At 42.7% G+C, this 27,127-nt stretch overlaps 1 protein-coding gene across 7 annotated transcripts; it reads right to left on the bottom strand.

Moving 5' to 3' along the window:
• Nucleotides 1–370: 370 nt before the first annotated feature.
• Nucleotides 371–25,988, bottom strand: wapla (WAPL cohesin release factor a). Of its 7 annotated transcripts, XM_080448816.1 has the most exons (21): nt 25,104–25,216; nt 23,641–24,019; nt 21,220–21,740; nt 20,936–21,183; nt 20,062–20,369; nt 18,423–18,535; nt 17,200–17,295; nt 15,597–15,758; nt 14,740–14,876; nt 12,312–12,423; nt 11,735–11,965; nt 10,082–10,193; nt 9,342–9,439; nt 9,075–9,151; nt 6,923–7,098; nt 5,698–5,813; nt 5,289–5,516; nt 4,306–4,534; nt 3,860–3,948; nt 2,807–2,902; nt 371–1,495 (listed from the first exon to the last, which is right to left on the bottom strand). In XM_080448816.1, exons 2-21 carry the CDS (start codon nt 23,987–23,989, stop codon nt 1,430–1,432), a joined length of 3,564 nt encoding a protein of 1,187 aa, XP_080304942.1. In that variant the 5' UTR covers nt 23,990–24,019; nt 25,104–25,216; the 3' UTR covers nt 371–1,429. The 7 variants fall into 7 exon arrangements, with proteins under 7 accessions (XP_080304942.1, XP_080304938.1, XP_080304939.1 ...); XM_080448812.1 differs by lacking the exon at nt 25,104–25,216 and adding an exon at nt 25,852–25,988 and having other exon boundaries at nt 20,936–21,740; XM_080448813.1 differs by lacking the exon at nt 25,104–25,216 and adding an exon at nt 25,841–25,983 and having other exon boundaries at nt 20,936–21,740.
• Between the last annotated feature and the right edge of the window lie 1,139 nt (nt 25,989–27,127).

Below are 27,127 nucleotides of genomic sequence, written 5' to 3'. Positions count from 1 at the left end.
AGCAAGTTCTGCTGCGCTACAAATTCTACCCATTGGACGTGGATTAAAGTCCACACCAATTACACAGCAGAGGATACAGCTCTTGTCCAGCCACGGTTTCCATCTCGCACAGAATTTTATGTAAGTATATTAAAAGGTGAATGTGAAATCTTCAGGAAGGAGTGGCATGTTACATAATCAGTTAAAGACGTTGCATTTACAAAGGAAGCAAAAACATTAAAATTAAATAGCTAAAACCCACAAAGTTGGAAGAAAAATAAAATAAAAACTTCATTGCTATAATTCAAAGGGAAACACAAACCTCGATCACTTGAGTAATCTATTACATCCTTTGTACAAAAGGAAAAGCTTAAAGTATAATTACATTGGGTCAAATTTATGGGAATTTATTCAGAAAGCCTTTTAAAATTAATAATGGGCAAGGAGTCAAACATTCATAAAATCATAACAGCATTTTCAAGTGCCATTATCAGTCAATAAAATATAGACTTGATATCACACAGACCTGCTGATTCCTTTAAACCATTTCATTAGGAAAAGAAAAAATAACATGCCTCTTAGGAAAATAAAATATCTAATGATCAGGGGATGCCTGTCTTTCGACTCACTACCTCGCACAGCTTAGCAAGACAATGGGCACAATCATCAGAGCATAATAAAATCAAAGCTTAAGTTCTTTCCCTTATCTGCAACCATCTCGAGCCAATAGCAAATATGTAGGTAAATAGATTTATGCATTCAAATTGTTCCACACGCATGTTAACAGAGACATCATTCTAACTTCTATGAAAATGATTTGTGTTGTCATTTCATGTTAATCAATGATTTCACCCTTGGCTTCAAATGTGGACACAGAGAGATTAAAATGCAATGATCCATTGCAATTCCAATTTCAGGAATCACACTCCAACTGGGGGGGGGGGGGGATGTTGCTGCACACAGGTATCTGGTACCCCAAAAGTTTGTAGAGACCAGGCTTGACCTCAAAGAATAAGGTCAATCACTGTGTTGAAGCCAAGGTGGCTTAGAGGCTCCCCAGATTCTGTCTCTGGTCCAGACCCCCATCCTCTGCCCGATTCCTGGTAACCTGAGGACGACGATAATTGGGGTGGGGTCCTTCGACTCCATGCGTTTTTTCAATGGAGCAGACTGAAGGATTCTGTGTGTCCATGTTGGCTATCATAACTTTGGTTCAGGCTGTGCTCTGGGTGCTGCTAGGACATTTGTAGTAACGAGTGTGTGTGTGAGTATATGTGCATATACACACAGCAGTGAACACCGGTTTGAGTGATCAGAGGGGGAGGAGGTCAAAGAGACACAGTGGAGAGACTCTCATGACCGCTTATGTGGGTCAAGTGGACACGTTTTGCCGAACCACCGCCACCCCTTGTGTGGTGTTGAGAGTATGAGTTAGCCATCTTGCGGCCTGTTAAAGGTGCTCCAAGTAGTCGATGACCCGAGTGATAGACTTCTGTCCTGTGGTGCCCACCGAACACTGTGCATGCAGGACAAAGAAGAATGAAAAAAATGTTAAGCTGTCCAAGCTTTAGATGGGGGTGGGCCGTTTTTGGCTGCCCACTAATACAAATAGCCATTTTATAGCTAAGATTGTGTTTTATTAACTCATTCAGTGCCAATTTTTTACAAGGCCCAGAGTGCCAATGACGTGTAACACGACAAAACAGTGTTTTCAGTGATTACGCTAGATGGCGCTGTTCACCAACCTATGAGTGATCCTATGACTTCGAGAGAAGGATCCACCCGGAAATTACGTCATCTAAAACATTTTCACCCCTTCCACTACAATGTTAAAGGATTTAGAGAATAAAAATACAATTCTCTGCTTTGTTTTTTTGTGTTTTTAGCAATAAGCTATATTCAACAGCCAATAACTAAAGAACGGAGGGTCGCAGTGACACGCTCCCCCCCCCCCCCCCCCAATGGAAGCAGAGACACTCCTCCGTCTTTTGCGACACTGTGTCGATCGTCCTGGAGGGAAATATTCTGTGGATTGTCAAAAAGACTCAAAATAAGGTAAAAACGCTGGCACTGGCTGCAGACTGTTATGGAAAACTCTGGCAGTGAATGAGTTAAAAGTAGGGTAAGGTTTTTACTGATGTGTTTATTTGCTGTTATATGTATTGTTAAGGTTTGCAGGCAGTGAACTGACGAGTGATATAAGGATTCTCAATGGAGAGTCCTTCACTATTATAAGCAAGCAACCTCAGCGCCATGTGTGCATGCATGAAGCGCTTTTTATTTGGCTCCTTCTGTCACACTCAATATACTTCTTAGGCAACAATATAGCAGATGGGGTGACATTTAAAAAGAGCTAGAGCTCGGAAGCTTTGGTCAACTTATCATGTAAATTGCTCTTTAAACCAGTTGACACAGTGGTGTACACTCCCTCCAACCTTTCCTGACAGAAGTAAACGGGTATAAAAGCCCTCCTCGTCTGTATCACAGTGTTTTCACATTGAGTTAGACATGTCTGTGAAGGGCTGAAAATTGAAATAAGATGCGTTTGCAACATTTGATCTTGAAGAGTTTAAAAGGCTGGGAAAGATGTTCCCATGGAGATTCCAAAGAGGTACTGTGGCTACGTGTTGAATTACTTGCCTGCAATATAGGCATACATGTACAATATGTACAATTTGTACATAGTTGATCATGAGGAAGTTATAGAAAAAAAGAAATCTCCATATAACAACTGTTATATATAAATCTGAATAGATTGAAGTGTTGAAACAAATCTTCTGTCAGATGGCATGCAGTGATGTGATGACAACAGGAAGATGGTACTCACAGTGAGGTTCATGAAGTTCAAGAACTTTTTCAGCATTTCTGTCATAATGGAGAAATCTCCTTTAGGCAGGTGCTCTCTCACAGTAGTGACGTTGACCTGGGGAAAAGTAGATTGGGGAGACCGATGAGAATCGGAGAAACAAAGACGGAACAAGGTACACTTTTAATCGTTTGTATTTAGCATAATCGCAATTCGTTTTGCACTGCTAAGTAGATAAGTAATATTGCACCAAGTATGGATAAACACTTAGACTTTGAATACAACGGAATCGTTGGTATCACGGGTACTGTGGGGCGGCCATAGCTGAGTGGTTAGTGAGCCCGCCTAGGGAGCCAGAGGCCCTAGTTGCCCCAGGTACGATTCCAGGCCAGGCCAGCAAATGCGTCGATGAAATGAAATTTGTCCCTGAGCAAGCATCTTAACCCCTAATTGCTCACAGGCCCTCATTGGAAACAAGACCACAAGGACTTTCATGAACGGACCTGTTAAAGGAATTATCCTTATCCTGTCAAGGGTCTAGAATGGGGGATTTCAAAGTGTGATACATGCCAGAGCATTGCAGGGGAGGCGCAGAGAGACTTTAGGTGAAAGAGATAGCCAGTAACCAGGATGAAAGTTACTGTAGTTATGCTCACAGACTTGCAGAAATAATTCTACCATAGAAACAATGAAAGGAGGAGCACTTCTTACTTTTGGTTTCTAATTAGTGTTGTTGCCCCTAGGGGCAACACAGTATAGTACTTGGGCGACTTTATTATCCATTATAGATCAACTCAAAACTTTGTCCCACTACTCCTCCCACAGTTTTGGCGGCACACACACGTCATCTCCATATATGGGCATAAAAGGGACAATGACTGACAGATAAAGAGATCTCCATATATGGGCGTATCAGTCGGATTGGCGGTGCAACGTAGGTGTGAACTCTAGATGAGAGGGCAGCGTATCCAAAAATCATGAACAAAACGTCCAATCAACTGGATAAATAATTATTAACGGAGGAAAATCACAGATTTATTTACAGCGGGTTTATGTGGCTGTGTGTGACCTTACCTGGCTACCCTGACAGAGGCAGCCCAACAGCAGAGCAGTGTAGGAGGCTACGATGCTGTCTTCCATGTGCTTGCCAGCATGCTGTAGAGCTACAACCCACAAGAGAAATATATCTAAAATTAATTTCAAAAGGTTATAGTAAAAGTCATATTTTTAAAAGCAGACTGTCTCAAACAATCCCACGAGAGTGCAACCATGCAGGTACAAATTAAGCTGGGAAAGTGCATTATTGAGTCATTGTTGATTTATGATGCAAATAAGGGGAAAATCCCATTAAGTCACAATAAACTAAGCCAAAACTAATTTAAAAATGAATTATAATCTTCGTTTTCGTTTTATTCTCAGGGGAGAGTGATGGTTAAAAGTTGTTAAATGTCAAGTTTGTAATTCTCATTATGCATCTCTCAACACAAAGGAGGGAAAGAAGAGAGTCATCATCCTCCTACCTTTGTTTAGGTCCAACTCTTCGTCCTCCTCCTCCTTCTTCTCCTCGACTTTTTTCTCATTCTGGCCATCTGTCTCTGGTGGAGGCTCTGCTGTCACCCATTGGATCTCCCCGGATGTCGTTTCCTGCCACTCTCCACTCTTGTCCAGTGCCGGCTTGGGTGCCTCGCAGATCAGGTCATCAGTTTTTGATTCGGCCAGGATGGCGGCCTGCTCCCTCTCCAGTAAGTGCTTGGAGAGACGGAGGCAGACACCGCATACATTCAGAAACTGGCCTGGACTAATGTGGGAGCCTCTTTTATTAATAATTCAAAAGGACGCGTGTCCCTGTAAGTGAGGTCAAAAACCCCAGCCTGGTGAGTAATACTAATGGGTACTACACATTAGTATTTTACACATTTTCACAGCTGGATAACAAGACGTTCAAACTATCCTGACAGACCGCGGTCAACATACATTAAGCATTCCCAAATATCGTCTGTAAGGCACATTGCAAAGTAGTAGACTGTCAAGGACAAGTGAGCAGCTCGTTTGGTTCTAGCAGCATTAATAAATACAATTAAGATAGCATTGTGAGGGTAGGAAGTTGAATACAGAGGAGGCCTAAGTCTGCCTCTTTGGCATTAAACTCAGAATTGATGGATAGAATGTTATTCTATGCTAAAAGCTCAAGTGGAGGGATAAAGGCAGTGTAAATGGAATAGGCTACTTGAGACTTCCTTGATACCTGCATATTATAGCAATATTATAATTTGTATTCGTTAATATGCCAGCGTGATATGGAAACATAAAAATAATGTTCCATTTGTTCCATCAGAAAGAGCCATATGATGCAAATTCAAATTCATGAACAGCTCGCAGCTAAATTTTCTTTATTTCACATAACAAAAAATAACAAAAAAACAGATTTGCCTACAGCTGTTGAAGAAAAGAAAGTCAGTCTGTTGATGTTTGCACTATAATGTCGGCTGGCACAACTATCTACCTGCACCAGGGCAGCCAGGGCTCCGGAGGACCTGGGCTTGTCAGCCACGTCTCCCTGGGTTTCAGCTGGGCACGTTGGCACCGACTCCTCTGTCCCAGGCGTTGTGGGTTCAGAGGGCTGCACCAGGCTGTCTTCTAGACAGCTGTCTGAGGCGATGTAGTCCATGTCCACCAGATAATGGCGGTTCCTGGCACTGTACTCCACCAGATTAATAAGCAGGCCCAGGCCCTGGAGCAAAGGATGGGATGGGATACAGAGAGACAGACACACAGAGAGAGAGAGAGAAAGATGGAGAAAGAGTGAGGACACATGCAAATAGGATAACCTTTTAGCTGTCTTTGTTGCAGTGTTCTTTTAATCAGTATTGCTGCCGCTCCTTCCAGGAGGTAATCTGCAGTGAGCTTCTTACCAGAACTCGCACGTCGAAGCGCTGCTCCGGGGGAATGTAGCGCGGTACCCGCAGGACACAGTTGAGAGCTGTTACAATCATCATGTCCTGTTCACCCGTCTTGGTGCTTCCCCACTCTGCAGACAGAAACACACAACCTCTCCTCATTACCCGAGCATTAATTTCTCTGCTCTTTCAGAAGCATTTACTCTGTCAATACGTTATAATAAGTTGAAGTACAAAATGATGGTAAATGCTCACAATCACAAGTTATCTGACCTGAAAGAGACAAACTTAAATTGCTTAATGATTACTCAAGTTGAAGTGTTCACTTGTTGGTGAAGTTGTAAATAATGCACATTAGGATTATTATTTACATATCGTTAACGTTTAGGAAATAAAAGCTAACCAATAGCAGCTTGTTTTTACCCCGTAAATGTCATAAGGTCAGTTAAAAATAAATGTTCACTTACACTAGAGAATAGGCTAGAGGCAAAGCCAAAATAATGAACTAAAACAGCATGAAATGAAACCTAAGGGGCTGTATCCACATAAGGAGTTTTTTTAGCGACAAAGCACTTTGAATATCAGTACCAGAGTGCTACATATGCATTGAGAGAGGCGTGTGTTCTCCAACCCTCTGCATAGGAAATTGACATTGATGAGCGGCGCTCCCATCCCAAAAGTTGACCCGTTTTCTGCCTGAGGCGCTGGAAGCAGAGAGCGCCGAAAAGCGATGCTCGGTGCTAGGAAGAGGAGCACTCATAGAAATGTATGGCAGAGAAGCGCTGGCAGCTCAAAAACTAATTTCTGTGGACATGGCCCCTAACATAGTTAAATAATGTACAATACATATATGTACAAACGCATGACTTGCTTACTGTTAATAAATCATCTATAAAATGGTATAGGCAGCGCACATTTTAGATAGTCATTTCATTCCTACATTGAAATATAGCCACAAATACATTGTATTGACTGTTCCCCTTTTCTTTTTGTATACCCGTTTCCTAGTGGATGGGACTTGTTTTCAATGGTTAAACCTTTAGAAAACAGGAGGTTCAACTTTTCAAAAAGTATATATATATTTCACACCCCTAGCAAATAGAAATTTCATTTTCTGCTGATCAATTAATAATTTTGCCCCTCGAATGCATGCAGAAATACATCAGTACCCGATGAAATTTCCCACCAGCCTTACATTTTAAAAGTGAGACCAGCATTCTAAATGCTTGTGACAACATACCGTTGTCGTGAGTGAGGTTGAGCAGGACTCCTATGACGGCCCTCATACAGTCCTCTACAGCCTTGCCCACATTGCTGAAGCTGCAGTGGGGCAGCGCTGTGCCCGTCAATGACAGTGAGCTGTTATTGAGCTCCCTGCTGTAGCGTTGGATCATGTCTTCACAGTGCCGCAAGCCTCTGGAAACAGACAAGACAGACAGAGACACAGAGACGGAGGGTGAGAGCAGGTACAGGGAGGGTAATTGAAAGAGTCGTGGTGGTGGTGGTGTGGGGGGTGGAGTGGAGAGAAAGATCAAGGGTAGGGATGATAGAGAGTGAGGGAGGGGAAAGAAAAGAAACACAGGAGATTGAACGAGTGAGGGGGTTGAGATGGAGAGGGCCGGAACGAAGACAGGCGGGAGATTGAGACAAAGCGCGTGAAGGAAGATGGAAGAGATTGGGGTAGACAGAGCAGAGGTTAGATTATCATAGTAACAAGATCAGGCTACCTCCCAACAGGAGGTAACGTGAGGGTATCCGGCATCGTTTGACACAGACGTGACACCTATGGAGTGTGCCCGGAGCCGATAATATGAACCAACATATCAAAGAGGGCAAAGCTAAAGATCCAGACAGTAGAGTATGCTTACCACCAAGGCAGCATTTATTTCAAGCTACTCTTAATTTAATTGGATAGTAGAGAGACAGGCAGGAAAGGACATGCAACATAGGTCTCCAGCTAGAATCAAACCAGAGACATTGTGATTATGTGGTTGTCGAGCCAACCTGTCAGCTACCAGTGTAAAAGGCAGCATTTTTAATGCACATAGATGTGTTACATATTGTCTGTGCCTGCATCCTACACCCAGGCACAGGATGCACATTGTGTTATGTGACTTTATGAAGCATTTTGACTTAAGCAAAGTCCAGGCAGTCTTTGTTCAAACATTTTTCTCTTTACTAATGTGAGGTGAAAATGGTAGAGGTTTTGGAACAGGGAGATCTCAAAGTCAAGTCCAGGCTCTCAGACCAGGTCTTCCCACATTAAAAAAAAACTATATGTGCCAATTAATTCAGGTATAAAGGGCTATAATGTTATTCATTATGATAAGGAGAGTTATGTCCTCTCACACAGGCACAGAACAGGGCTGTATTCTGTGCATGAGACATCACCCGATTTCCAGACGAAGTCGCAGTTAGTAAGGACAAGACTGCTTGGTCTGTTCAGGCCTTTATTCTGTGTGAGTGACACTCGGGGTGTTCCACAACACAAGTGTATACAATGTCCAACTGGGTGGAAATAGACGCCAGCCGGAGAACGGGGAACTGTGGGGGCTTCAGGTTACTATAAAGGGTGAGTGCGAGGACCAGGGGTCTTAAATGGTTTATCACACACTTCATGGCTGTAATCTTAAGATTTGCAGCCAATCATAACAAATAAGTTCACCAGAAATTAAATTTAAAAAACCAAACTGCATGCATGCGTCTTTCTAATTACTCTACGGTGACCAAGTATTACTGATATGGCATGCAGCATTAACATTACAGTTACAAGCACTATGTGAACGTTTCCGGTTGACAGAGTTGAGCACTCAAAATCAGCTGATCAGCATGAGAAGTACCTCGCAACAACGCATTAATTCTATTGTAATAATCTGTATGAGAAATCATTGTGCATGAATAATGTATTAGATGCAACGCACGATGACAAGCATTAATGTAAACAATGATTTTCATAATTATCAAACTAAAAACTGCATACAAAATACTTTAGAGTATTTTGTATGCAGTTTTGAATTTGATGATGCACGTGCACAACAAGCACATGTACTGTAACAAGCACTGAGTAACAGCTGATCTTTCATTGTTGTGAAGTAGGGCTGTACTGCAAGTTTAATTACATCAATAGGAACATAGGCAGCGCTTTTCAATAGCTAACAGGATATTACATTTCCACTAGCCATCTCTCGGTCTGGTCTTTCAGGACTTGCGGACTTACAATTGTCTCCACCTCTTCAGGTATGTGCTTTCAGCTTTGTTGACAGCTGATTCATGCACATCAGAACATGCATCACTCCTTCACTTTGAGTAGGATCTCAACCACCCTACCCCCCACATTGAATAACAATATTCAAACTTCAATCCGTCCGTATGCCGGCTAGAGTGGTTCTCACCTGGCGGAGGCGACAATGAGCTGGGAGTCTTTGTAGGCGATCAGATAGCTCTGGTTCTCCGGGTTCTGAACAGTCACCTGTTGGCAGTGAGGACATCAACGTACATTTATTAGGTACAGATATCAGGGAAGAAAAGGCACATTCATTGGCATACTCTGGAGACTGGTAAATATTTGTTGAGTCTAAACTTTGCTATTCATTTATGGTCACTTTGCATTCATTTGTTCTTCGGGCAGTGAAAACGCCACTTTCAGTGGAGTTACTTACACTCTCGAGCACTCTCAGACATCTCTCAGCGCCCCATAAGGAGGCCACCAGACTCTCCTTGTCATCTTCTTGGCTCATGTTCTCCACACACTCTTTTACTATTTACAACACAAGAGACACAGAAAATTTCAATGCAGGCCGACGGGTACTTGCAGCTCATCTGTGACAGGAAATACTTGAAAGGAGAGATATATCGCCCACGTAAAAAAAACACCCATGAAAAGAAATGCCCCCGTGAGCATTGTGCGGTAGGGATTCAGCGGTTTTAGGTATAACATTTAAGCATACCTTACGCCATCCATGGTTCAATAAGCACTTGTGAATTTGCGGCATTTTTCAGTTTTGCAATTACATTTTGTGTTATTACTTGACAGATTTCTTACTGCCGAAATGGCACTATGTCTGTGTCACCGGAAAAAAACTCCTCCCCACAAGTAAGGGCACGCCAGTCACACATGCACTTCAGACGTATCAGCATCCTGTTCACTTCCATTTTATGGGAACAAGGGAGTGGAAAAAGGATGGGATGATATGAAAATTACATGTCACGATAATTGTGGGAAAAATAATTGCGATTATCGCGATAATCAAAATATGCTTAAAACTCAAAATGCCACTTTCTTTAAGCACTTGAACTCCCGTCCGCAGACTATCGCAGAAGCAGAAATTATCCTTTTTCACAACCAAAATTATGATTGTGTGTCTGTGTGAACGTGAAATATCCTCACACGCACACCCACCTTTGTCTACAATGTGGTCCAGGCCTCCCAGTAGCCGGAGTTCCTCTTTGAACCAGTCGCCAGCTCTCTTAGAGGTCAGAGAGAGCAACGTCTCCATTGCCAAGTGGCACGACTAAAACATAAAGAACATCAACATCACCACCAAACTCTTAGGGCAGGTACACACTGTACGACTTTTGAAGTGGTCGGGGAGTCATCAGATCGTTAAGCATTTCACACTACACAAGTCTCTTTCTTGAAATCGGCTGTCATATATCGTTGTGGGTTTCACACTATACGATTGATCGCCGACAAGGGATCACCCACTGCAATAGTTCACTAGGATGCGATCCAGACCCGATACATACATTTGTTTTTATTCCAAAACTGATTCAAGCATACTGTAATAAATGCTCTCATTGGCTGTAGCACGGATCTTCTCGGGGAGTGATCACAGCCCCTTTCACATTGCATGATTTGCAGTCGGCGACAGAGACAAATATCAAACCTGCTAGATATCTCAGGAAGGCATCGCCGAGCGTTATCGTGGCCAGATCCTCTCGCAGAGCCCTTCACACACAGCGAGCAATATCTCGGCGATCAAAGCCCGGGCTGCATCAGATCGGGGGTTTTGTCGCCGAGCACCAAAAAGGTCCCCGACAGCATAATTGGACCAAATATCCTACAGTGTGTACTAGCCCTTAGACAGGAAGCAGCCACAGCACCATCCTATGCCCTCAAACAGGCAATTTAAGCATCTTCAAGCAAGGATCAATAGTAGCCTAGAGATCAGCTGTTAAAGTGATTGATGATGCTGATTATCTGAATTAAATGTTTTCTGTATTCACCATTTGATTAATAGTTTTCGATTAAAATATCATTAAGAAAGCTTTAAAAACAGCATTAAAAACTGCATGCATCTCTGCTTGCATTTCTCAGTTGACCTGAAGAGTCAGGTCGCTCCAGCTGCTACATGCGTTTTCTGAGCCAGAATATACAGTAGCTGGGTATGGCTCTGACAAATAAAAACAAGCACATTTAAATTTCTAAAGCCATATTTAGCATTGGCATTGCATACGGTCATCTACATTTCTTGGTAATTAAAAAAGAGAAGAACCTGTGTTCACGTGTACAGCATGGAGGTCTTTACGGGTTCACTCAAACCGGGAACTTGAGATAATACAGAGACCCGCATGGTATGGGTTCAGTACCATCTGGGTCGGGTCCAATTCTACTACCAAGGGTCACGTCTTCTTGGATCCAAGAAGACTAATATATTAAAAAAAAGTGGGCTACTGCAACTAATTTATTTAACATAGATTTTTATTTCATCATCACTTATTTTATAGGAGAGGACAGGATCACTTATTATAGGCTGTAATCTAGTGGTATAATGGCATTTTAATAGCAATTAAAATGTTCAAGTTCATACAATACTCTCTGGTCTCAGTACTATAATATCTCGGAATCAATAGGATCTCGGAACAATTTTACGGGTTTGGTTTAATCTTTTTTTCAAATAACGGAACTAATCTGACAAATTTAACGGATCAAATTAGGGTTTGTCATTTTGGACCGGTGAAGACCTCAAGTACAGCAACCGATTGAGAGTAACATTAAACGGCAAAAGTCAAAATTATGTACAGTAACTTTACAGAGTCGTTTTTTCCTCACCGTGATGTTTTCAAGGTCCAGGTGTTTGTTGTGTACCGTCTCACAAAGCTTTCGTATCTTCTCCTTGACCTTGCCCACCTCCTTGGGAGTCAGTTGGTCCTCTTGGGCCGAGTGGTCCTGCTCCACATCCAAAAGGTGAATCATCAGGTCCAAACAGGCCCGGTCCAGGTCCATGTTCAGACGGTCCCGACTCAGGATGTACATTAGGGCGGCTGTGCACAGCGCCAGGTTCTATATATGAGAGGGAGAGAGTTTAAATAAATGGATTGGACAGATGTACATGTTTAAACAACGTGAAAAGGTTCCCCCCCAAAAAAGAAAAAAGTGGCCTCCCAAAATTACAACCTAAATCAAATATCTAACTCACCACACTCAACACTAAGGGAGAATAGCTGAAATTCATCTAAATAAATGAACAAAAATTAAGACATAACATAGAATTCACTGGAACCCTGGCAAGCACTTCCTCCATCTGTTGCTGTATTATTTCATTAACTCGATCAGGTCCTTTTGGTAATGTACACAGTGATGGAGAGCACAAGAGATCTACGGAGAACAGTTTCAAAAGATTACTGACCGGGTGCTGTGGCGCGTCACTGAGCATCTTGAAGACTTGTGCCACCTTCCCTCTGGCTCGCAGGTGCATTCTGAAACTGGGCATGGCGCACCGTGTGGCCAAGCTGATTATACTGGAGACAAGGAGGGAAGGAGATCATGGGTGACCATGGATTAAAACCAGTGGGTTTCAACCTTTTCAGGCCGCGACCGCCCAAAATAATCATATTTGAACTGGGAGAAATTGAATAAAATATAATCAAATAATCCTTTTAGTAATCCTTTTTATCGTGTAAAGATTTCTAATAATGTATTTGCAATGTCACCAAAATGTGGATATGGATGCTCATTTTCTGAATGAGTATTTGTTCTAAATCAAATCAGCCAATAAATCAAATCAAGGCTTTTTGCGATGAGATTGTCATCATTCACAGAGGCCAGAACTTTATGGTAAATGGCAGTAAGTCATGTCTCAAGAGTGAATCAACTGTGGTCTCATTTGTGTAAAACAAGAAATGCAAACTTGTATTGTAGTTGATAGTGCATGTAAAGACAAATAAATCAGTGGATTTTGCTTGCACTGGAATTGTTAGCAGATAGACAGATTCATGCTTAATTCGCATCCACGATGCTTTTTGAGTTTGTAGATTATCTATTTTAGGTGTGCGATACAGTTGTATGACAACGAAGTGGCTTTAGCCAGCCACAGCAGTGCCAGCAAAAGGCAAAGTTATAAGTTATAAATGAACTGCAACAGAACTATAGTAACTTAGTATTGCCATAATGTCATTGTCTATAACACAATCTAGGCAATGATAGAATCAAGGTTGTGCTTCTGTGCGAAAATCAAGCATAGAATAATAAACAGCATACATCTGTACGAAGTAGAGTGGTGTAGTAGTGGATACATTTATTCATTCATATTGACCACTGCCTATACTTCAGGCTTTGCGAATCAATGAGGTTTAGTGTTGTCATTGTTGACCATTGCAAATACAAATGTTTCAACAGGCTTAACAAGTACATATTGATTGATTCTGATTCTTGTTGCTCATCAGTACTAGCAGTGTGTTCTACTGACTCTTCTCCTCGTCTCTGCCTAAAGGAAAAACTTCAGTGACACGCCGGTGATTGATCAAGCTGTCCCAATAAAAGTTCAGTTTCTTCTCTCGTCTCTGCCTACCAGACTAGAGGACATACACTACGTGTTGCCCCCCCCCCCCCCCCTCAGAATCATTTAGTTACACCAACATTGTTCTTGTTAAGCAGGTTTGTTCATAGAGTTGAGTATTTACAAAGTCAATTTATCCAAAGGGGGACAACTACCCCAGGCAGACACTTCCGATTCAATACTATCTGAAATACCCACAAGCTGCCGGTGGCAACATGGGAGCAGCAGACTGAAAGCGCATATGGTCCTCATCAACTCGATGTGTGTAGACACGACGAGGCTGTGCAGTGAAATAATTAATTATACTCATAATATATAAATGAAATATCCAAAGATCCAAATCAGGTTAAAATTGAAGGTGTCCGTTTTGATTCAGTGATAAGCATTTTCAATTAATCAAGTAATAATCAACAGATTTAGTAGATTATGAAACGACCACATGGCAGAGCTCGTACTTACAACTTACATGTCATGTGATGCAGATTCCAGCTGTGTCACTGTGTGTGATGCATTCTGTGTTGCATTCTGAATTTCCCTCGCGGGATCAATAAAAGTCTTATCTTATATCTGTGTTGCGGTTCTTTCATGTTTTGTAACCCTCTCTGCGCTTTATAGATCTTAACACTGAAAAGTAATCCATAAGGAGGCTGGCATCCTCCAACTTATTTGCTATAAAACCTCCTATCTACTATAGATCAAATGCTGAAACAAAAGGTGTCTTCACTTTCCAAAGATGAAGCTATTTTCTTACACCCCAGGCTTTTCTTGCCGTTTATTGATAGAGAGGTATATCTCGGTAGAGAGACCGAACCATGGAGAGATTCAGGGAGTGACATGCAGCAAAATGTCCAACTGGCTCGGGAATAAAACCGGGGACGTGCTGTCAGGCATCAGAGGCTATGTGGTATGCGCCTTAATCACTCGGCTATTGGCAACCCCAGAAGCACATTTTTAATTACCTTCCTGCTTTGACAGACAGTGCAACTTAACAATAAAACTACATTATCTACCCACAACAGATGAAATATAAAGTGTCAGAGAGAGAAATATTTAAAGAAAGAGAAAGGCTGATAGAAATGGAAGGCAAGAGCAAACACTAAATTGGACACCGCATGAGTCACAGCTAAGAGTAGAAAACTGATAGAGTTGCAAGTAAACAGTGTGTGGGGTTAGCAGCAAATAGCTTTCATCTGCGGAATGGTAAAAGCAAAGGATGAATTTCAAGGAATGGGCAAAAATGTACTTGACCAGTACCCCTACTACAACATCATTATCTTACCTAAGGCATCTTGTGTTGAGTGGTTGGCTGCTCTTCAGCCCCGTCTCCAGGTACTCAAAGTCGTCCGTGAACTCCTGGTTCTCACCAAACTCCACCACGTCATTGAAGTGTTTCACATGCTGCACCACTGTGTATAGCTGGGAAGTGAAGGGGCATTTGACAGATTTGATTGCACAGCTATAGTTAATGTCCAAAGATGGACCCAACGCACGCATGCAAGCTCATCTGCCCGCATGCACACAGCATGAGACAACAGCTTTGATTTGATCAGGTTCCATTAGCAGCATTAGCTAACTGAGGTACGGTAATACCTGTCATCAATATCAGGGTAGCCTCGAGAGCTATGGCCTGATCAGCAGTGTGTGCGAGCGTGAGCCTGTATATGTACGCACTCAGCACATTAGAAGAGTACCCGAGGTTAAGAAAACGCCTATTTGCAGCGACGTCTTAGATGCAGAACTACTGCCTCAGGGACTCTGCGGCTAACGGCCTGATCTTGAGCCAACACACCCATCTGCCAATACCATGCACGGCGAGAGAGCTTAAATGAAACACCACACTCCTCGCTGCAACCTCCAGCCCACACTGCGATTCAAATGAATTTACGGCGAGCTGGACACCACACTTCAAAGATTGCCAACCCTTTAGCCCTGTATGAAATGGGTAACAGCAGCTTGGCCAAGCAGGGGGCACGGCAGAGATTCATTTGTAGCAGCATGCAAACAAAAGTACAGAAAACCACAGGCAGTCCCAAAACTTTTCTGTTTTCCTTTCATTCCTCTGTGGTTAAAATGGCTTAATACAAGATGTGCTACGTGCTTGGACAAACTACATCTCCCAGGGTGCCATATGCTCACCTCCTTGTGCTCCTTTCTGCATTTGAGTGCAGTGATTATGTCCTGGTTGAGGCGCGTGGGGAGGGTCTCCGACTTGGTGACTTTGGGCGGTGGTGGGGGTGCTTTGAACAGGCCGTCGTCTTTGTGGGAGTTGCTGTCCTTACTGCTGCTCGACAGAGTAGCCTGAGTAGGAGGGGGAGGAACAAAAGCCACACGATCTGCTTAACATCGCGTCTAGATCCACAACTACACTAGCCTCGGAAACCCAGGCTTTTTTTTTTGTTACAAAAGAAAAAAAGCCTGGGGGAGCGATGCAGGAACGATGGTCTTGGACCTTGTTATCTCCTAACCAATCAGAGTGCAGAGGGGCGTCGCTCTAAATTTGGTGACGTCAGCGTGCTCCGTGCACAGGCCGAGGGGGGGAGGGGAGGCGGGGACATAGATTGGTGAAGCAATAGGAAGCCACGCACAAATCCAGGCGGCTGTGTTTGGGTCCGCCCTTCAAGACCATGGATTGAGCTCGTAGCCTCAGGCTACAACTACACAGACTCAAGACGATGTTTTTGAGTAGAAGAAAGTTAAATAAAGTTCTGTTCATGTGTAATTTTTTGGTTTGCTTGTTTGTTGTATTATTAAAGTTATATGGTCTTCTCATACAATATAATGCTTAATTATATATCATTTGTTTAAATCAAGGGTAACTTCTCAAACTTTTTTATGCCACAACCCCATTTTATGGTGGACATTTTTTGGCGATCCCACACTATTTATAGAGCAATTTCAAAGTGGAAATAAAGAACATCTTAAAATAAAAGCATACATTGCTGGCCTTATGTGATATGATTCCTACAGATTTGTAGGCCTATCTTATCAATGAAATGAATAAATAATATTGTAGCGCTGCCACAACAATGCTGCGACTTTTATCTGTGGACTTTTAGTCCACAGATAAGTACACAGGACCCCTCAAGCGCCAATTCACCGGTGTTAATTTAACTCAGAGAGGGTACAAATGGACGCCCATTTGGTTCCATGCATTTTACCCACTTGGAGTAGCAAAAACACCCAAAACAGCTCTTTTAAGAGCCACCCGAACATAATTACTGCTAAATATTCCGAGGGCTTGTGTTGTGTGTGTGTGCCGTCGTTCCCATGTTGCTGGTTCCCTGTGTGGGTTGGAGTTGGATGAATCAAGGAGTCAAATGACCGTCTTCGACGTCTTCGCATCAGTCACCCCAACAGCACCTTCCCGCGACTCCACGTTGGGTCGCGACCCATAGTTTGAGAACCGCTCATTTAAATGGTTGTCTTTATTTGTTTTAGGGGCGTGCCGATATATCGTCCCGCGATATATCGCGATCCGTTTTCGTGACTATATGTATATATTTTTTTAATTACTTGGCAATAATAATAATGCAAAAACAGAAGTATTTGTTTGCATTTGCTCCCCCCCCCATATATTTTCATAATAAAAAAGTGCCATATATCGTATCAATATCGTGAGACCAATCTTGTATCGTGAAATTAGTGTAATGTGTTTGTTTGCATACAAGTTAAATCAAGTTAAGTCTCTGTATTTGAATGTGGAAGAAAAACACAAATAGAATCATGAGAATCCTATTACCGGAGCGCTGTGAACGCGAGGCAGGGCAGGCGGAGGCATCTCTTCAGGCTCGGGCTGGTTCCAGTGGCGGGCGTTGTATGAAGCTTTAGCAGGAGACTGGGAGACATGAGAGATTTTACATGAGTGTTTGCTAGAGTCAAAACAGGAATGACAAACGTAATCAGACGGGACTCAGCAACCTACAGTATTTCCACAATGGTGTGACTTTTAATGACATCTAGATCCCATTTAGGTTAGTACAAGCGGAAAGCTGAGTCCTACATAACTGATCTTAGAAGGTCGGTCTCACACAAGGTTGGTGTAATGGCGCAAGCTGGTGCTTATTAGTTATCCACAAGCAAGCCCAGACTTCAGCTTGCATTACTTTGAAAATCTGTGTTGATCATTCCTTCGGATAACTTTGGAATTCCCTCTTCCCTGGGCTTTTTACAACATAACATAGAGCTTATCAAGTGTTTTAAGAGATGGGTGGGATTTAATAATGACAATCATCTCTTTAGTTGAACAAACACATGCTGCTGCCAGCTTTGTTTTTCATTCAAGACAACGATGCAAGTTGGCTGTGGCTAGTACACAGGCACAGCACAATCTGAGAATCTAGTGTTAATTTAATTTAAGTCCACACTTTATACCCTGTAAAATCCAAAGTGGTGTGCTCTTACGCACTCTGTAGTCTCTGGAAAAGCCCCAAGCATACCCTAAAACCTGCTGTGGACAAGCAGCTTGAGAACCCATAAATACTGCATGTCTAGTGCTTCATCGCGACACAGGCTTGACAGCCAGAGTGCTGGGCTGTGGTGACAAAGCAAAATATGTCTTGGAAATTACATGTCTTGTACAAAAAACGTAACCCGGGGACACGCAACTTTTCTAGATGATGTATGCAAAAACAAAACAAATAAAAACATAAGGAATGCAGGGATAATTGTGAGATAATTTACAAGCAACTCAAGGACATCGCACAAGATGGTGATGTGGGACAAATGATGACAATACACTTAAACACCACCAATCAAGGGTGAGTCATGCAGATGGGCATCAGCCCGACCCTGAGATAACAACCAGACATTACTGCCTGACCTGTTCAACAGTGTAGTCTGTGTAATTACAATACACTCACAATAGCAATTACTGTTAGGAAAAACAAGACAAAGAAAAAAACATTCCTGATGCCTCATAAAGAGGAAATGTGTGGCAGTGAGGACAGGCAGACAATAACAAACCCTGGCAAGGCCCCAGACCTTTTTGGGTCCACTGAAGATCTTTTTGGTTCCAGCGTCCTTGGATTTGTCGTTAGGCTTCCCTGATTTGCAGTCGTCAGCGAAGTCACACCCATCTGTCCAGAGACCACAGTGTAATTTACTATATTGGCCTGTGTTCATTATGCAAAATTAAAGCAGTACTTCACCCCCAAAATTACTTTTTTCTATCAATTACTTACAAGCCTTGAATACATGGTCTGGAAATTGTTTTCACATTCCATTACAGTTAACGAAGAATCAAAAGTAGAGAATACCTAATTAATTGAAAGTTCATGATTAACAGCAAAACTTTATAATATAATGTATAGTTGTGATAAACTCCAACACAGCTCTCAGAGTATAATTCAAGTCTCTTGTATGTATGCAGCAGCAGCAGTCATATCCTCATTACTTCAAAAACAGCTTTGTGGCTGTTTATTTTACTTTTTAATTAACTTTCGGTGCAAATCGAGTCATGAGCGAGAAGCGGGCACGGATAACAGATGTCCGGCAAAAACATGTCTATAATCAGGGTGAACATAACTTTTTTGTCTAGTTCTCAGGAGAGCTACTGGAGAGGTTGCTTGGTACACACCCTAAAACTTTGCAGAATATTTGACCATTTCTTCTATATAAAAATAGGTCTTTATGGATAATAGGAGGCTACACATATGCAAGCGTTTCGGTGCCGATTTAGAGCACATCACATAGTTAAGTGCAACAGAGCCATATGAATGTTTTTTTTCGCATTTAAAAGCCATGAATCCGTTAAGAGAACATATTAAGGCAGACTGCTTATTTTAATTCTAGGAAATCCATCAGACTGCAGGACTACAGTTGCTGTGCACATCCAGTAGTCGATGGTGCAAGACAAAATAACAGTAAAGAGAATAGAGAAAAGACGCCGACCATGGCCGAAACTTTGTGTACTTGACAATGCACAGTAAGCGTTTTATTGGAGCTACAGCTCTGTGCGGACATCTTTCCTCTACCACAAACATTACTTTAGCCAACATGAGCCAGATGAAATGAACCACTCAAATAATTCTGCGGAGGTTGAAAGAGTTTAACGCACCTCCACAGTGTGTACATTGTTTAAGTCACAGGAGCATGGTTTTCCTATCGAAATATGAACTTTGGCCAAAATCTTGCGTTTAATCCACGGATTGAGAAACAGAAACGGACGAACTCTAAAAAGTTTTAATGATTAGTCAAAACTAGTTTTATTTTTAGTCTACTTACAGGAAGTAGATAGACATTTGAAGTATGTAACCAGAAAGTAACTGCCGCTATAAATAAATTGTTGATACCAGCGACAGTACGCAAGAGCGCTTCTTTTCGTTTGAGCTGCCGATCAACATTTATTTTGACCACGCATGCGCACTTGCACACCAATCAGGTGCAGCCCCGTCTATAATAGAGCTGCGACTAACAATTATTTTCTTAATCAATTCATCTGTTTATTATCGTTTCTGATCCTTCTATTTATCTCTGCGATTAAATTTAGACCATAATGTGACTCTACAATTGTGTAATGAAAGTCCAAATCTATGGTAAATGCTGAGTTATTGTTTACTCATGTCATGCGAATCGTGGCTACGTGGCAGAGAAAGCTGCACACCTGTGTTGCTGCTCGTCTGGCTGTCCTGAGAGTCGCTGGTCTGGGGGCTGTCCACACTGCTGCTCAGAGCAGCCAACGCCGCCGCTGCCTCCTTCTTGGCCTTCTTCTTCTCCTTGGCCTGGCTGCTCTCATCGTCGCTGTCGCTCTCGCTGAGGTCGTCAAAACCAAAGTACTTGATTTTGTAGCTACTGCTGCCACCAACAGCTGCCCCGCCCTCCGACCCCTCCTCACTATCGTGGTCCTCCGTGGAGAAGCCAAAGAACTCTAGCTTGGTCTCCTTCTTGGTCTTGGTCTGTGTGGGCCGGAACCTGGTAGAGGAGACACACACAGAGAGACCGGTGGGGGGGTAGGGTTTATTGACTCTGCAGGGATGGATGAGCCAGTCAATCAGGCACAGACACAGGGGAGAGAGGAGGCACGTGCGGCATATGAACCATCATCATTTAAACAAATGGCTCCAGAGGCGGGTGGACTGCCCACCTCAATATATCATTCACACACACACACACACACACACACACACACATCTATATATATATATATATATATATATATATATATATATATATATATATATATATAGACAAAGTCACAGATTTGCTGAGGATGGGGAAACATGTACCTATAAACTGCAGAAAAAGGGTCTCTGTTGTAAAATTTTAGATGTAATTGAAAGAAACAAAAACAAATACTGTTGTCAAGAAGATGACTTACGGACCATGTCTGCAGTTGAAAAATAAATGTACGAAATACTTTAATACAGCATATACCTCAATATTACAGAAAATCTCAGTGTCTTGTGACCAAAAGCCTTAAAGCAGATTAGTCTACAAAAAAACATGACAAAAGGAGAGAGAGACTATGTGCCATTTACCGCGCGGTTTTGGCCGGCGGAGCATCCGCCTTTTTCTTCATCTGGCCCACAACTCCGAGGTCCGTGGGGGCAGCCGGGGCGGCCAGGTCGTCCATGGTGCGCTCCATGGAGTCCTGGATGGTGACGTTGCATACAGACAGGCAGGACGGGTGCAGAACTGTGTAGTCCCGCACCCTCCCCCTCCCCTTGACAGCCGGTGCTGCTGCTGGCTTTGCTGCTGCTGCTGGCTTTGCTGCCGCAGCTGGCTTTGCTGCCGCAGCCGGCTTTGCTGCCGCAGCTGGCTTGGCTGCCGTGTTGCTGGCGTTGGCAATAGTATTACTTGCACCGGCAGCCGAGACACTGTTGGCTTTTGCGGATACCACTCCGGGGGGCTGGCTGTTGCTGTCTGCTGTGTCAGAGGCTTGGTTGGGCCGACCGGGCCGCTGGTACTTCCTGCAGTTGGAGGTCCTGAGGGTGAACGGGGAAGGAGGGGTGGTGTCCACAGGAGGCTCAGGGGGAGGCTCCGCTAGAAACTCCAACTCCGCGACCCTCAGACCTTCTGTGTATGTGTGTCCATCCTCGGCGTACGAGGAGGACTGGAAGTCCCTGCTACCTCCAGGCTCGACATTAGAGTCTTTACCCAGGATGCTGGAGTCCAGACTGAGAGCAGAGGACAGTCGCTGGGTCCTCACGGAGTTCCAGTCATCAGAGGCGGTTGTCTTTGAAATATAGGAGATCATTGTCGGCGGTTTCAGGTTGCTGACAGGTGTGCTTCTGTACGATGTCTGGCTGTCCTTTACAACTTTCTGTACAGACGTTTGCTTATCTGTGGGTGGATATGAAAATAATTACATGGTGTCATCACATAGTTCACTGAATGGTACACAGATGATGACAGGTGATGACCATTATGAACTGGAAAATGAATTCAACCGCTTTCACATCAAACTACTCCGGCAGCTTCTTCAAACTGTAGTAGTATGGTAAGTGATACTCTTTGGTTAAAACATAGATTTTTGTGTTAAATGCTCTATATTCTGATGGTAAATATGGAGCGTTCAGTAACAGGAGTCTCCCCATCTCCCCAGGTCTTTGATAAACATAAATAATAAATACATTTTCAGGTGGTTTTCAAAATGTCAGCCAATCAGGAGAGAGTACACATTTATCAGATTTTTTTAAGTGATCCAGTTCCAATTTTGTCTGCTCATTTCTTTGTGCAATCACTTCCAATTCCACTTGTTTAATCTGTATCCTCGCTGAGTTCTCCAGCCTGATTGGATCAAATTGGCATCACAACCTGAAAATACATTTTCTGTTTAATAAAGAGCAGGAGAGACCCCTGTTACTTAACAAACACACTATAGGAATGAATACTATCAGAATCTAGAGCTATTTAACGCTTATTTTAACCAAAGAAAATCACTTACCCTACCTTTAAGGACTGTGAGAAAGAGAACAGCTGATAGAGGCTTCTGCCATCCTCCAATGGAAAACCCTCGAGGTTACCACAAATGCTTATGTGATCTCAAAACCATTAGCTTAAATTGCAACGTTCTCTAGGTTACCACACTTGAATTTCTGTTTGTACCTGTATGAGTTGGGACAAACATTCTGTATACCTGATGTTCCCAATTCCTTCATGCAGTTAGTATACTCATTCATGGAAAAATTATGTTCACTGATATTTTAAAACTGACACATGATGCCAAAACCAAAGGCTCAGTTATGTCAAAGGGTCAGAAGGAGCTCTTATTCTAATTTTTTTATTTAAAGAAATAATTTTGGGCTTTACTGCCTTTATTGATAGTACGGAGTGGCGGTAGACAGGAAACGGGGAGAGAGACGGGAGTGACACGCGGCAAAGGTCGTCGGGATCGGGAATCGAACCCGCGACGCGCTGTCAGGCTTTACAGCCTATATGAACTATGCTCCTGGACCGCTAGGTTGGCGGGCGCCCCAGGAGCTCTTCTTTAATTACTACAACAACCAGCATGATGTTTATTTATGAACACACACCAATACTGGGAACGAATCCATCAAAAAAAGCGTCGCTCACGCTCTTTATTGTGCGCGGAGGTTTGTACGCGACTGCAAATCGTATCCAAAAACTTAAAAAAGGTCCCTGCTCTCCTGCTCTCCCCCCTGCTCTCAGATATTTTAAATTTGTGCAGCCAAGAAACTTTTACAGGCGGGCTGAAACAGGCGTTTAAATCACTTTTGTCAGCCTGTGGCCAGTGAACCCCCGTCTGTATGCACTGTACTGCTGCTCCCGTAAGATTGCATTGAGAAAACATGGCACAGACTCACTACAAAAAGCTATTTAAACGGTCGTTTCAACCTGTGGCTTAAATTTTCTTGGCCGCTAAAATTCGTCACCTGCCGGCACCCAACGCTGTGGGACCACATCTCGGAGCTATACAGCGGAGGGAGAGGTTCCAATTGGATCTTATATAAATAAATAAATATATTATATATATATATATATATATATATATATATATATATATATATACATACACAGCTCACAAATATGCCAGGTTAATGGCAGGTAAAAAATCATGATGCAACTGAACTGCTGCCACTGTGATGCACATGCTGTATAATTCTCATATTGCGAAATCAGTACATTATTAACATTCAGCCCCAACAAACCCTTGCAGATGGCATTCCTCTATTACAGCTTTGTAAACATAGTTGATTATTCGTTTTCGCCTACTACTTACTTGTGGCAGTGACCTGTGGTGGAGCCGGGATTGAAGCCGTCCTGATGGCACTTCCCTCATCTGCCTTCGACTGGGGCACACTGTGAGATGTGACCGTTTTGGACTCCTCGTCGCTGTCAAACCCAAACGGGTCATCGTCACTATCGCAGTCGTCCAGTCTGGGCCTCTTGGGAAGCTCGGGAACATCAGGTTTTTTCAGCTGGGGCCTCTTCGCTCCCAGCTGAGCCTTGTAGGTGGTCTCCCCCCATTTGGTGCTCAGGGTGGGCTTCTTGTTGGAGAAGACCTCATCAAATTTAGAGTTGGCCTCTCCTCCTTTGCGGCTGTACGTCTTGCTGAATCTGGATGTCATGGTAGTGGCTTTACGACAGTTACATATTCCCTGTGGTCAGAGGAAAAGAATCACAAATCATACGTTTAGTGATTGATTGACTGATTGATTGAATACTTTATTAACAGTTTGCAAAAAAAGGACAAAGTACAGTTCTATACAAAAGGATGCTAAAAGGATTAAACCCAAGAGGTCCTGTGTATTGAATTCATCGAAAAACTTGATGTTATAGCTTGCAAGAACGACAAGTATTACAACTACTAATCAAACACAACACAATTTTACCAGGATCTCTTTCTAGAAACGAAAATGTCCACCATAACGATCACAGCCGCTGCTGAGAGGAAGGATGAGTGTGTACAAGCTGCTAGCTAAGCTCAGTGAGTGTTATTAGCCGACATTCTCTTGCCAAACTGATAGCATGTCAATTCAGAAACCATGATCTAGCTATCGGTTAGCGTTATGGATCGGGGTAGAAACAACAGCCAGTAAGCCAACTTGAGCTAGCTTCACTTAAAGTTTGACGTTTGGCCAACAAACGCTACACACAAGACTTGCTAAATAACCCTGTTAGCTAACTCTCTAGCTATAGGCCTTCTGTTGACTGTAAAGCAGTGTTGCCAGGTTTACTGAGAGAAATAAGCAACCGGGTCTAGGAAAACAAGCCCAAAAGAAGCGACTATGGGCCGTATGAGCACTTTAAACATACATCGGCTATTTGAAAATCTACAAGTTCACAACGCGTCGCGAGCCATTGGTTTAAATAATAATTTAAAATGTTGGAACCAAGCCTAAATAAGCAACTACACTTGAAAAACAAGCCACCCAAAAAGCGCAACCCGCAATTACCAATATTTACAGGCAACTTTACAGAAAAAGAAGCCCAAAGTCGCTTATAATAAGCCGACATGGCAACACTGCTGTAAAGTTCCGCTCATATGAAGCGGTTAGCTACGGACACGGCTAGGCTAACGTTAGATCACATTTCACACTAAGTAACTACAATAACCAGCAGAAACACTTACAGTGTGCAAACCAGAATATTATATTACTTTATTATATTTACTAAACGAGGGGGAAGACTTTAAATCATACAAATAGGCTATATGAGCAGGAACAGCGACAATACACTCACCTCAACTCAGATGAACAACCGCCTGTTTCTAACGTTACTCGCTATTAGAATCATTCAAGATAATATACCAAGGATGGATCAGTGACGTCGCGTCATGCGGAAGTGATTCAAAATAGATCATGGGCCCATCTATTAGAGCACTGTTTCCCAAACAGTAGGTCCGAACCCAAGTTTGGGTCGCGGACCCATTTTTATGGGTCGCGAGTAAATATTATCCCCTTATTTTTCGTTTCTTGCATTTTGTTTTTATAATTGTTAAATCAAAATATTCTCAAAAATCCCCCCCCCCCCCCAAAAAAAATAATAAAAAACAAAACAAAAACATAAGTGAATCAAAATATTAAAACATTGGAAGACTTGTCATGTTTTTAAAATATGTTTATTTATAGTAATTATCTAACTGTAATCACTGAATTGAAATGATGTCTGAATTTAGTACAAGTACAAAAAAAAAGACAGGCTTAAACCTATTTTTAACTGTTGGAATGGCTTAAACCCCATCCAATTGTTTGTGACGTAACTGTCGTGAACTTGGTGCCTTTGCTTTAGCCTGCCACCAACTACCTGCTAGGCCTGTGCGCTGTTTGTGACGTAGCTGTCGTGACCTTGGTGCCTCTACCCTAGCCTGCCACCAACTACCGGGCTGGGCCTGTGCGCTTCAGTCCTGAGTCCTGCTCTCGATACGAATCAAGCGGATAAAGTCCGTTCAATTATGTGGGAAAAACGCCACTACAAACCCTTTACTGACCAGAGTGTGGTCCACAAAGAACGTCGGTGGACGAAGAACTGTGCTGTGAATGCATTCTTTGTCAGCGTAGTCAAAATTGTGCCGATAATGCGTACTTTTTGCAGTTTGTGTTGCCACCGGCGGCCATTAAAATTTCCCCTCCCTCTTCCTTTGCTGCCAGGACCCTTTTAGCGTCGTTCGCGGTGTTGCCAGGTTTTGAGAGAGAAATAAGCAACCAAGTCTATGAAAACAAGCCACAAATCAGCTATAAACAATCTTGGAGAAAAAATAATATTGCAATATTTTCAGATGGGGGTCCGCAGACAACTACATATTAATTTGGGGGTCCTTGAGTTGAAAATATTTGAGAAACACTGGTTTAAACAACATTAGACAGCAAGCCCAAAAAGCCGCAACTACCAATTTTTACGAGCAACTTTACAGAAAAATAAGCCTATGTAACTTATAATAAGCCAACATGGCAACATTAGTCGTTCGGCAAGACTAGAACCGGCCAATGGGCGAGAGGGATGTTTCCCTGTGATAATCTGTGTCGACGAGGAGCGTCAGTAAACTTGACTGTGAATGGGTACAGTTTTCAAACCAAAATAGACGATAGGGGGCGCTAGAGAACTGTTGTACTCGACTTGAACTTGTGCCAAGAAATGGATGGCTGACTGTTGAAGGCTTTATTTGTACTCTAGGTTGTATTGTTGTGCGGCGCCGGTGGTGTCGCGCACTAAAAATACAATACAATTCAAGCTGAGTTTGTAGATAAGCCATTCAGTGCGCGACCCTAGCGCGCAACTAAGTATAAAATCTAGCAGGAGTTCTCCTTAACGCTATGGTACTTTTCAGCCGTTGCCCGCACACCCGCCGTAGCGCAGGATGCGCAGCCTCTCGTCTGTAGTAAAAAAAAAAAAAACACTTTCGCTACTCACCAAAACAAAGACATGTTTAAGATGTTGAAAGCCTACTGTCCTTAGTGGGAATACTCGGTGCCCCACACCTCACGTCTAAAATATTTTTTTGGGGCCAGAAAAAAAAATATTCCACCGGGGGAAAAACAATTCAATAGAAAAAATCCATTAACCAGATCTGTAGGGGGCGCAGTGGAGTAACAAAAAATATGTTTCCTTCCGGTGAAATATTTAATTTTCTGGCCAAAAAGTGTATTTTAGACGTGAGGTGGGGGTTTCCAAGTGTTACCACTAGGAAAGTAGGCTTTCAACATCTTTGTTTTGGTGAGTAGCGGAAGCGTATTTTTTATTTTTACTACAGACGAGAGGCTGCGCAG

This window comes from Gymnoscopelus braueri, assembly GCF_963280865.1.
Source record: "Gymnoscopelus braueri genome assembly, chromosome: 14".
NCBI classification, from domain to species: Eukaryota; Metazoa; Chordata; class Actinopteri; order Myctophiformes; family Myctophidae; genus Gymnoscopelus; species Gymnoscopelus braueri.
Note: the sequence above shows the minus strand (reverse complement) of the source record. Positions and strands in the feature narration are given on the sequence as shown.

Bases quoted from the DNA above. Each gene is read 5' to 3' on its own strand.
- wapla (XM_080448812.1), bottom strand. From the start codon at position 23,989: ATGACATCCAGATTCAGCAAGACGTACAGCCGCAAAGGAGGAGAGGCC. The intron at 17,296-18,422 runs GTTTGTTATTGT...CATGTCTCCCAG, and splicing joins AGGTCTGGGGCCTTGCCAGG to TCTCCTGCTAAAGCTTCATA. The intron at 5,517-5,697 runs GTAAGAAGCTCA...CCTTTGCTCCAG, and splicing joins GCTTCGACGTGCGAGTTCTG to GGCCTGGGCCTGCTTATTAA.